This window comes from Epinephelus moara, chromosome 24 (assembly GCF_006386435.1).
Source record: "Epinephelus moara isolate mb chromosome 24, YSFRI_EMoa_1.0, whole genome shotgun sequence".
NCBI lineage: Eukaryota > Metazoa > Chordata > Actinopteri > Perciformes > Serranidae > Epinephelus > Epinephelus moara.
This window is the reverse complement of record NC_065529.1, coordinates 12,957,144-12,969,238: the sequence shown is the minus strand read 5'-3', so window position 1 is coordinate 12,969,238 and position 12,095 is coordinate 12,957,144. Positions and strand designations below refer to the sequence as shown.

General features: G+C 40.5%; 1 protein-coding gene across 1 annotated transcript; it reads left to right on the top strand.

The window, feature by feature from the left end:
* The first annotated feature begins 509 nt into the window (after nucleotides 1–509).
* On the top strand, nucleotides 510–12,089 carry LOC126386647 (bactericidal permeability-increasing protein-like). The gene is made up of 16 exons (XM_050039124.1): nucleotides 510–606; nucleotides 3,540–3,647; nucleotides 3,739–3,853; nucleotides 3,963–4,094; nucleotides 4,182–4,337; nucleotides 4,469–4,532; nucleotides 7,208–7,268; nucleotides 7,349–7,440; nucleotides 7,535–7,711; nucleotides 7,789–7,848; nucleotides 7,929–8,096; nucleotides 8,186–8,253; nucleotides 8,358–8,400; nucleotides 8,482–8,545; nucleotides 10,678–10,754; nucleotides 10,921–12,089. Exons 2-16 carry the CDS (start codon nucleotides 3,545–3,547, stop codon nucleotides 10,960–10,962), a joined length of 1,422 nt encoding a protein of 473 aa, XP_049895081.1. The 5' UTR covers nucleotides 510–606; nucleotides 3,540–3,544; the 3' UTR covers nucleotides 10,963–12,089.
* The last annotated feature ends 6 nt before the right edge of the window (nucleotides 12,090–12,095 follow it).

Here is a 12,095-nt window from a genome sequence, read left to right as displayed (position 1 = left end):
CCCGTGCTGAGGCAAGAAGGGAGATCATGATTGTGTTATCTACCACCACTTGAGTTATAACAGCAAGCAATGGAAGAGGTAAATTGTGAAATATAGAACACTACAGCCCTTTATTCTCTATAGCTGCAGAAACAAAAGTATGGTACAGTAGACTCACAGTTCAGTGCTTATAGTTCCCTTTTCATAATCATTTGCTGATGTTGAGTTCTGCTGAGGTGTTATGGTTCAGGTTTAGCTTAACTGACTCAAGAGCGGCCTGTACTGAGCAGCTTGAGTTCCTTATTTACACTGCATTGATACAAGGAACTAGAAAGATCAAAACCATCATGTCATTCATTTGAAACTGTAACTTTCACACTTTGTTGTTTCTGCAAACGACTCTAAGATAAGAGCACTGACAGTATTTTGTAATTTTGAAGAGATTACAAGAGAGCAGGAAGCAGTGAGTTTGTTTGTTGTTGCACTGTTTGGGGCAGTCCCCGAGCCAAGTTCAGTTCCTGATTGGGTAAGTAAATTAGAGGCCATGTGCCTCCCTTCCTCTTTCACTCTGCCTTTTTGAAAGCTGGACTGACACATCAGGAGAAACCTGACAAACTGCTGCTTAAGGTAAGAGTGGGTGTATATTCACTGTATTATATCCTGGATAGTTTCTTACATTCACTCTTAGAGCTTATTATTTCTAATGACTATTTATCACACTAACCTTGATGTGAAAAGGAACTTTGAATGGTACAGTAGTATGTGGAAATGTTTTTTGCAAAGATAGATTCCAGTGAGGATAAACTGCCCTTAAGTGTGCAATTGATTATGATTTGTTTGGTGTGAAGGATGTGCTTTTCGACCTCTGCCTCAATTACAGTGTTATTTGTTGAAGAATACATTGATGTACCTAATGTTTTTTGCAGTGTTTTTTCTCTTTGATAATTCACTGTTTGTATCAGTTTTGACACATAGTAATTTTTGTTGGGAGCAAACCTTCCCCCTTTACTGCATTTTTGACCCACATAGAATCTTCTTTAAGAGAGCTTTCCACTTATAGTGACACGTCTTTTGTCAGTTCAGTCAGTCTATACTATTCAGCCTGTTCACAAACATGTTCAGAGCCTAAATCTGTCAATTGGAACATGCTACATTCTGTGGTTCAAGCAACGTCACCAGAAAACAAAGTACAAGATTGAATCAGTTCGATTTTTTTCATTCTTAGACAGCTGATGGAGCCCTTGATTGTACGCCGTGACAGTTACGGTGTTTGCCGACACCGAAATATTGCAAATGTGTTTAGAAATGCAATGATTCAAATTTTCCAAAAAGTGCTTTTTTTCATCTGTAAAATCTTTCTACAGTGACTGAGATCATATTCAAAATGGACAAACATGGTGGACTAGGCCTTTAATCTCAGCCTTATTTAATAAAAGTCATGCTTGCCTGCTGACTTATCAGGGGTCATGTGATTCTCCTGCAGCACTGACAGTCAGCTCTTTCACAGGCCTCCACTGAGGTACGACTCCCCAACCCAGGGCTGCAGTGGAAAGCACATTTACTCAATTAATATCTGTCAGTTTTGTTTGTGCGTTACTTCTACTCCACTACATTTCAGAGGGAAATACTGTACTTTTGACTCCATGAAATTTGTCTGTAGTGGTGATCATTTTCAGATTAAAATTTAATATTTAAAAACACATAAATATCTTACAAAATACAATATATTGTTAAAGTTAAACCCCTGGTTTCCAAACTCTATGGCTTGTGAATTCTTGTCACATTCCAGATGTTATTGAGATAGTCATATATGAGTCATATGAGTCACACGCAAGACCAGTACTTTTACTTTCAATACTTTAAAGGAACAGGTCACCCCAAAAGCAAAGTTACACATTTTCCTCTTACCTGTAGTGTGATTCATCAGTCTAGATTGTTTAGGGGGGAGTTGCAGAGTGTTGGAGATATCGGCCACAAAGATGTCTGCCTTCTCTTGAATATAATAGAAGTAGATGGCACTCAGCTTGTGGTGCTTTAGGTGCAAACGATACAATTGAGGAACTCAAAAGCAATGTCTCTTTGCAGTAATCATGACCTGGTAACTCAAAGTAAACCTTGTTGGCAGTAGTTGCATGTAGGAACAATTTTTTTTTTCTACCGGGGCTCGGTGCTCCGGTTGGATCCAAACGGAGAACCAGGGCTAGCTGGGACGCTAGCAGAGTGTTAGCCACAGCATGACTGGAGGGAAGCACAGCCAGTTAGCCTCCACTAGTCTCTGAGCTTGCCCCGGCTCCCCGTTTGGATCCAACCAGAGCACCGAGCCCCGTTTTGTTATTCAGGTTAAAGTGGGAAGAAGCAGCGGGTTTGTCGGGCAGCTGAGTGAAGTGGAGCCTGCGGAGGAAACACCGGGACTGTCTGGATGTAATAGTCCGTGGAGGTGCTGCGGTGCTTGACTGCACAGATAGGAAACCCCTCAGCTGACAGGATGTACCACTCTCTTTGAAAAAACTTTTTCTTCTTCTTCTTTTGGTTTATAACTGCAGTAGGCAACCGCTACTTTGTTTATCTCATGCATTCCTCAGACTTCCAGTTTCCCTTTTTGAGTTATTTCCTCTCACGCAGGCGCAGAACGTACGTGCTAGTTGGCCGTCGGATGTAGTCTTTGTAGTGTGTTCAAATGCAACTGACACAGGGCGACGTGAGGCGACGTGAGGCGACGTAACAGTTGGCTTTCGTCACTGCTAGTTCTTTGATGTCGGTTTGGTGTGTCAGCACCTTTACAAGCACAAGCCAGTCATCCATGAGTAGATGTACACTTCCTTCTGCACACTGATACGGTTGGTAGGTGTAGGTCGGTAGAAAGAAAATAGTTCCTACACAAAAGTGCTCACAGCAAGGTCTGTGGATTATCTTGAGTAACCAGATCATGATTTCTGAAAGAAGACATTGATGTTGAGTTTTTCCAAATGTATTTAACCCTTTTTCTGCTTTGAGCACCACAAGCCGACTGTCATCTAGTTACATTATATCTGTCAATATATCTGTCAATTTAAAGTTTATTTTGTTGATAATACTATTGTACTTTTATCAGCATAGGGTTTCGATTGCAGAACTTCATGCACCACGTGTCCTACACCGCTTCCACAAATGTGACTTCAGTTTGGCTCTTCAAGTTTCTCACATTTTTGCATTATTTAGAAAATGATTAACAAACTATGCATGCAACTCTATCTTAGACTGTCTTGATCATGGAAAGGAGTAAATCTTGACATTAATTTAAAAAAGGGGTGTGTGCTGTAAGGAGAAGCCACTGACACAAGTTATGTCAGATTATGATCATCTTTTATGAATGGGACATTTTGAAAAAGGAATCAGTAACCTGTAATAAAAAGAAGAAGCACTCCTCTAAAAGAGGAAGCTGTGATTTATTGCTTTTCAAACTTTTCTTGCAGAACAACAAACAGGTCAACCAGACAAAAGCAGAAACTTGGTTTGGCCTGGTTTGTGGTGTCTTGTCATGTGTTTTGATGATGATCCTGTCCTTTTTAATCACCCAACAGTCAAGATGTTCCTGTGCTGTTGGCTCACTCTGGGGGCTTTAATCCCCATGACTTTAAGCATCAATCCTGGAGTAAAAGTCAAGCTAACGGAAAAAGGTCTTGAATATGGTAAGGTTTGCAGCATGTTTCCTCATTCAGTTGGAAAGCCCTGATCTCTCCAGAGTTTCATCATCAAATTCTCTTAACTGCCTTTTGCTAGGCAGACAACTGGGGATGGCTTCGATCCAGCAGAGACTCAAAACCATCAAAGTTCCAGATTTTTCAGGGACACAGAAGGTGTCTCCCATTGGCAAGGTCCAGTACAGCCTGTCAAAGTAATGCACCTTTATTCAACACTCTTGTAAATTCTATATGAAACTGGGATACTTAAGGTGGTATTTTTCCCCCAAGTGCCTTTTCAAACATGCATGCTCTCTCTTCCAGTATGCAAATAGTGGATGTGGGATTACCAAAGTCTGCGGTGGATCTGGTGCCAGGGACTGGAGTCAGACTCTCCATTGGAAACGCCTTCATCAGTCTGCACGGAAACTGGAGGGTCAAGTACCTCAGAATAATGTGAGTGAGAAAAGGTTTCTTCCTAAAACACTACATTAAATCCATTTTGAGATATATCTGCTACAGCAGTGACTCCTCTCTTAACAGAAAGGACAGCGGATCTTTTGATTTGAAAGTCAGCGCACTCACTGTCACTACAAGTATTGCCATAAAGAGTGATGAGACAGGTCGACCTACAGTCAGTAGCGTCAACTGTGCAGCCGATGTGGGCAGTGCGAGCATCAAATTCCACGGTGGAGCCAGGTAACAGAAACCCTGCTGTGTACTATGATTAAACTCATATGAGGGAATGCAATGTGAGTGTCCACTTCTTTCCTTCCCATGCTTGACACACTGCACACTGCCCTAATTCCTGTGATTGCTTTTTGTTTCAGCTGGCTGTACAATCTCTTTAAAAACTTCATTGATAAGGCTTTACGTAATGCACTGCAGAAACAGGTGAGACTACTGTTTTTGATCATCCCCCTTCCTCTCTGTGGTTGTATTCACTAAGTATCTTCTTTACAACAAGGAATCCTCCTAAATGCAGTTACAGCTACAGTAGGCAACTTTTTTCTTTTGTCATATTAGCTCAAACAGTCACTGTATCCTCTCAGTAGCAGCCTACATGAGACAGATCATCTGGGAAAAAAACAGGTTCCTCCGGCTCCTCCTCTCTAACTGAGTGTCAGTCACTGCTCGTGCACACGCTGGGCTGCCAGCAGCAGTCGACATGGCAAAGACAAGTAAACAGAAGACCTGTAAAAGTGAAAGTGAAAGCAGGCTGTGTCATCTTCTGTTTACACTGTTGTGGGCAAAGGAGGGACGGGCAGTTTTTACATTGCTGGTGGTTGTTTCTCAGCCATTGTGTTTGCAAAGCTCACTCAGTCAAGATTATTGAGCTTGACTGAGTGTGAGCATGTTTGGGGGAGGGGGGCTGTGCGGTGTGTGCACAAGCAGTGATTAGTCCTTCTCACACATATAGGGCCGCTATAAAGTCACATCTTTACACTGCCTTTGCATTTTTACATAGAACCAAACAATGGCGGCATCCTGTCACTACAGTGTATGATTTTAAACAGCATCCCAGAAGCAAAAGTGGCATGGCGGGCGTGACGTGCAACACAACATACATGCCGGCTGTGCAACATTACTGGCATAACATGGTGATAACAATCATTTACTGTCTCTGCCATATGGTGGCTGATCTTTTCCTCTGCTCGGAGGTTAAGGAGCTCCTGGACCTCATTATTTTCCCAATTTGAAGACATTTTCAATTACGGTTCTTCCTCTTTGAATTATCAGCTAGCTACTGTTAGCTTCTTGTCCTGTCCTGCCTGCCCCCAGAAATCGATTTGGTGCTGTTACCACATCCGCTGCTGGCTTAAACGCAAGACAACTTTGTCAGCCCATTTTGCACTCGTACCTTTTATACAGAACAGCAGGGTTATATAATGGCATGATACTCCCACCTTGAACAGGCAATGTAAAAGGGGCTATCGACTGTCAGTTAGAGACTCATGCTGGCTCTGATTGGTTGTTTTCGTTCAGACACAGTGGATTCTTGAAAATGCCATTAAGAGCACTAGGAGGAGGACAAACATGGTTCTTCCCAGGATTTCTGTCTCGTGTACGACTGTCAGGATGCAGTGAGAGTTTCAGCAAATATGACAAAAAGTTATTTCTAAAAATAGTAACCTGCTGCACCTTTAGAAGTTTCTCTCAGTATTACATATTTTCTATACCCATAGGTAGTTTAGTGTTTCCCAACCTGGAGGACGCACCCCATCTAAAGTGTCCAAGATAAATCTGAGGGATCGTAACATGAGTAACAGAAGAGGAGAGACGAAACAAACTTCTGATACGCCAACTTTTCCTTATTTGGACTTGTAATAATCCTTGCTTTGTATTGTTTTTTGTTTTTTTTGTGGAATATTGGATAATTTGATCTCTTTGGGCCCTGAACAGTTACTCAAATAAAACCATCTGAGAAGTTTAGAGGGGAAATCAGCTTTTGGTAGATCTGCTAACAACTCTTAGAAATCTGTTAATATGGGTTGGTGGTTTAATCTTTCACCTTCTAACACAGTCTCACAGAAATACATGAAATGGGCACAAATTCCTAACAACACATTGCATGGTGGTGTGCATGAAATGTGTTAAAATGACATGCTGGCAACACAAAAACAATGCCAATGGAAAGTCTATCATGAATGGTCACAGTTTTATTAGGAAACTGAGGGACTTAGGTTTGATTTAGAGAAAAAAAAACTTGGTTAAGTTTGGGAAAATGTCATGGTTTGGGTGAAAATAACTATGTACAGGACATAAGTGATGTAAACGTATGTATTTTGCAAAGTTATGCAAAGTACAGTACTTTGTGTAGTTTCATAAAGTCCGTACAGTCATGTAGCTACAAATAGATTGTGGTTTCATTAAAATAATTATGTATGGGACATAAGTGACATAAACTTACATGAAGTCCGTGAAGTCACATAACTAAGTTTACTTCTGGTTTCACATGAGACACGAGTAGCAGTCTCCTGGTTAAAAGTCCATGTCTGTTTGACCCATTTTTACACATTTTGAGCCCACCGCCACGTAATGTGGACTTCTTGTCCATTTGAAATACTTCTATGAGACTAAGCTGCGTATTTTCTAAGCTTATTGAGTGATTTTTTTTTGTAAATAAAATAGTACCTATTGCTATCTGATAAATGCAGTGGAGTAAAAAGTGCAATATTTCCAGCTCAAGTACAGTGGAACATAAGTATAAAGAAAATTAGAGTGCTCATGTAAACTATGATTACATAAAATTGTACGTGAGTAAATGATGTTCCACCACTGGGTCTGGAAAGTGCATTTTCTGTTTCATGACTGAATGTCAAGATATGCATGTTCCCTGTTTCTGCACTTTCTTTTCCCTTTTTTCTTAACTCAGCTGGTTAGGAGCAACTTTTAGTTTTAGGATGTTTTGAGAATGCAGCCTCTTCAGAATATATAACTGATATGATAAGAAGTTCTCAGACTGAGTGCAAAGAAACAGCAGAAACAGTTTTCTCTAGTCAGAAATCATTGTGTAAGATTCTTTTGGAGTCTGGGCATACATTTTTTTCTGGTCTTTCTTGTTGCAGATCTGCCCTCTGGTGGCTGATGCTGTATCTGATTTGAACCCTCAGCTAAAAACTCTCAATGGTAAATCATTATTTTTTATGTGAAATGTTTGGATGTTTCATTGATTCTGAATATATAAGAGACGTTCTACCTTCTTGTAGTTGTAGCCAAGGTGGACCAGTATGCAGAGATTGAATATTCCATGGTGTCATCGCCCACAGTCTCCTCGTCTTCAATAGACTTGAGCTTGAAGGTAAAGAAGTGTTCTACACTGTGCAGTTTATATCTAACAGACAGTCATGGTCATGTCGTTACTTTATTGTCTGTGTTGTTTCTTTTTTATTAAGGGTGAATTTTACAACATTGGGAAGCATCAGGAGCCTCCGTTCTCCCCCGCAGCCTTTTCCCTGCCGCCCCAGATCAACAACATGTTGTACATCGGCCTGTCTGCCTTCACCGCTGACTCTGCAGCCTTCGTCTACAACAGAGCTGGACTCCTCAGCCTGTACATCACTGATGATATGGTGAGCTGCAGCCTCCTGATTCCCTCATCATTCTACTCTCGTGATGTCACACTGATCTGTAACCTTTCTGCCTACAGATCCCAAAAGGCTCTCCCATCCGACTCAACACCAAGACATTTGGAGTCTTCATCCCACAGGTGAAAACACATTCCACTCAATTTATAAGGAGCATTATCTTTATTAGCAATCTCTCAACTATGTATCTGTGTATTTTCAGGTTGCCAAGCGTTTCCCAGGTCTGATGATGAAACTGCTGGTGAAGACAGTGAAAAACCCTGTCATCACTTTTGAACCCAACAACGTGACCATTCAGGCCACTGGCACAGTGACGGCCTACGCTATCCAGCCCAACGCCACACTTTCCCCTCTCTTTGTCCTGAACTTGGTAGGTGACACAGTCTGCATGATAAAAAGCCACTTGTGTGGTTCAAAGAAACACCAAAAAGTAACTTTCTCACCATGTTGTCTTTACAGGAGACCAGTGTCAGCGCCCGAGTGTTTGTCAGTGGAATGAGGCTGGCTGGAGCTGTCAGCCTTAACAAGTGAGTTACTTAAAAATCGCTACTTGTTCTCAGAGGAGAAAAATGGGGCCAAAAGGTCCTTGTAAAGATGAACATCACAGCCTAATTTTGCCTAATTTGCACAGAATGGATCTGACCCTGGGGACAAGTTATGTGGGAGAGTTTCAGGTGAGAACAGCATTCTAATACGAATCACAGTGTGCACCATCAGTACCAACATAACAAATGAACCCTAACTGTAACCTACAGGTCAGATCCCTCGACAACATCCTCCAAATGGTCCTCAAAGTGGTCGTGATACCTAAACTGAACGGTGAGTTCTTTCTTTTTCAGTTTGTACTCTTCATGAATGTGGTGCCATGTCATGTACTCAGGCTGTTGCATGCAGTTAAAAGTTTGCATTTGGTCATTCTTTAGACTCCGATTTAAGTTTCAAATCCAACATCAGCAGTGCTGCTACAAAACATTCTTCCCTCGAGAGTAAACTCCTCTGGATCCATAATGACGCAGAGGACCTAACTCATGCCTTCATTTTAAGCAGACTATACCAGAGGTTCTCAGCCTTTTTTATCCCCCACAGTCCTATCACACTATTATATTTTCATACAAAACATTATTGTCCTGGAAGCGACCGTGTTCAGGTTTCTGTAGATTAAGTCAAGTGTCTACAGAAGCATATTATATTCACCAAAGAAAAACATTGGAGACCTTGGGCTCTTTCATAAAGATCTCTTATATTTTCTATCAAGAGAAAAAAAAAAAGAAGAAGCCAACTCTAGATGCAACGAACGGTCCTTACCATCCATATCTCCTCTTACTCAGGTGGGCTCAATGATGAATCCCATTTGATCATAAGTTACCTATTAACATAAGTAACACAACCTAAACGCTATTTAAGAGCAGGTGTTGTGCCGTGTGCAAACACCCCGGCACATGACCAAGAATTGGAGAGATGCCATCAAACAAAGGCTGTAAGAAGAGGAAGAAGATCGGCAGTAGTGAAATCAATGCACTGTTAAATAAACTTTAAGCAAATGTGATTTTCCAGAGTGTCAGTACTGGTGTTGACGATTTAAAAACCAGCAACCAGTTGCACAAAGAAACTTAAATCATCAGTCCGAGTTAAGGTTTCCTTGAAAAAAAAAATCAGTTGCACAAAACATCAAACATCAACCTCAAGTCTTCTTCTTAAGGTTTTCTAAAAATGTTTAAGGATGTACGTTTTTCTCCTTATCTTGGTCTTACACTTCAGGTATTGCTTAAAGTTTGTTTAACTATTGCACAAAGAACCTTAGTAACCAAAGAAAGGACAAAACATAAAGTACCTCTGACTCCATCTTAACTGCAACGTGGTTGAGTTTATGGAGATAAATGAGAAAAATGAAGGCATCCTGAGAGGAGTGTTCTGTGACCAGGAGAGCCCGATGGACACGCTTAATGATGAGCAACTGATTCTGCGCTTAAAATTTTACCAGAAGTCAGACTATGATTGTGACCGTCTGGAATTGGATCACTCAACTTTCCAAGGCTGCGCTCTTCCAGCCCCTTTACAACTAATGATAGCTCTGCGGTTTTATGCAGCAAGATCTTTCCAGTCAGTTATTAGTGAGGTCTTTCATATAAGCCTTAAGTGTCATACTTAAGGAGCAAACTTAAGGTGCTTTGTGCAACTGGCCCTGGGAATGGCAGAACATTTGTGATGCTGTAAATGTGTGTCAGTAGCAGTGGTGAAGGATTCAAATGCTTGGCTTAGGTAAAAATACTAATACAACATTATAAAAGTACCATACTACTAATATAATACACTATGATGATCGTTGCAAAAACAAGGTTAGTGAGTGACCGACAAATATGAAGTATTATGGTACTTGGCCTTCTAAGTCAACATAAAATGCTTTACATTGTGTTCCAATTATTTCTATAAAGCTTTACGATATTTATGAGTGCTTATACTAATACAGTGTTATAAGCAGATTATAACACATTCTGAGTATGTTTACAATGCATTATGGGTGTGGGCGTCATAGAAAGTGTTACCAAAATCAGTTAGTGCAGGTTTAACTGAAAGAAAAGTCAACTTAATTGCCTTTTTTTTAAGATCTTTGTATTTATTAACATCATATTTTACCCTCTTGCACATTGCTAGTATCTATATTTCTACTTTTTTTCATTCTCACTGTAATTATATTGAACCAGTTTTAAACTCACTAATAGTCCACTTATCCTAAGGTCATTATATGTTGTACTTTTTGTATTTCTTTTTTATTTTATCTATTTCATCCATATTTTATCTTTTCATGTGAAGAACCTTGAGCTGCATGATTTGTACTATATAATTAAAACTTAGTATAAAGCCCCTGCTACTTGTAATAACATCACTGTCAATGCTTGCCTTATTGGATTTGTGCAGTAAGTTTATCTACATGTGTGAATTTTGCTTCATAGTTCAACTTGCAAAGGGATACCCACTTCCTACACTTGGAAAGATGAAGCTTGTGAACACTCAGCTTCAGGTCCTGAAGGTCAGACACTGGATATTTTCTATAAAGCTGCATTTTTTTTTAAATTTATAACAGGGATTTTAATAAGGTCCAATAACTCGAAGTAAACATCTTCAACTATGAGTTGATCAACATCATTTCTAATTTGGAATCTGTTCTTAACTGTTCTGCTTTATATTTTCTCCAGGACTATATGCTGATTGGGACAGATGTTCAGTTCAGCGGTTGAACGGCATTTCTGGAGACTCACAGGATTTATTTGTGCACGAGGACATGCCACCATGAAGACACAATCGCAGCCAGAGTTTTATCTACCTGACAGAAATTTCAAAGAAAAAAATGAATAATGTACAAATATTACTTCTCTACGATCAAGAGAAATGCAGATCTCCTGTTTGCATGTGGATGTCACCTCAGGTTTTTTATCATGTTTCGGTTTTTTTATACTCTTTTTCTTTTAAATGAAAACTCAGACCAGGTTCTCCACATGAATAAATACACATTTAAATGTAGATGGGGCAGTGAACTTTTCCAACAGGGTCACTGCAGTCATGTCACAGTAGGACACAATCTGCAGGACAGGATCTGCTGCTGTCACCACAATTATCTTTTGAAACAACATGCTCCTTCCAAAGCAGATCACAGCACTTTCTGCTGCTGACTTTGGACAAATTGCCCCTCAAAGCTTCTGACTCACAGAGCGATTCTACAAATGTGCTGATCTATGATATTATTACTGCAGTTTGGAGAGTCCCATAAAATATGCTGTGACATCAATCAAGTACCAGACAAAACAAATCAGTCACGGCTGTATGTGTAAAACAAACATAATTTACATCATCCAAACTGGTTTCAGCATCTTAGGCCTGTTTGCACCTGCTATTAACATGCCTCCTGGGTGATTGGATCACAAGCGAACAGCTCAAAGTACAGGTGTGAATGCACTCAAACAATCTAGAGTTTCAGTCACTCAGACCACATTCCAACTGTCTCTGACGCTGAGCTCACACTCCATCTCCTAGCTCTATGGAGGTGGCGGGACCAGGAGACGTGCTTGTCTTCTGGTCTTTGCAGATGGAAATGATTTACATGTTTGTCTGCATGCAGAGCAGGGAAGTTAGATACAGTCTCAAGTATGCACGTGAGACGCATGTGGAGACACACTCTAATGGCAGGTGTTAGACTCACAAGTCAGTCTTTAGATGCTTTGCTTAACTAAAGACTGATGACTTTCTCCCTGATTTTGTGTTTAGATGGGCGGATACAATTTCAGAGTTTAAAAAAACTCCCTACGTTGCAGAACCAATAGTAAATCTGCAGGGCGGTCCTTCGGTGGCTCGCTGAACTCTTGTGCTTGTAAAC

Bases quoted from the DNA above. Each gene is read 5' to 3' on its own strand.
- LOC126386647 (XM_050039124.1), top strand. From the start codon at position 3,545: ATGTTCCTGTGCTGTTGGCTCACTCTGGGGGCTTTAATCCCCATGACT. The intron at 3,648-3,738 runs GTAAGGTTTGCA...GCCTTTTGCTAG, and splicing joins GGAAAAAGGTCTTGAATATG to GCAGACAACTGGGGATGGCT. The intron at 10,755-10,920 runs GTCAGACACTGG...TATTTTCTCCAG, and splicing joins CTCAGCTTCAGGTCCTGAAG to GACTATATGCTGATTGGGAC.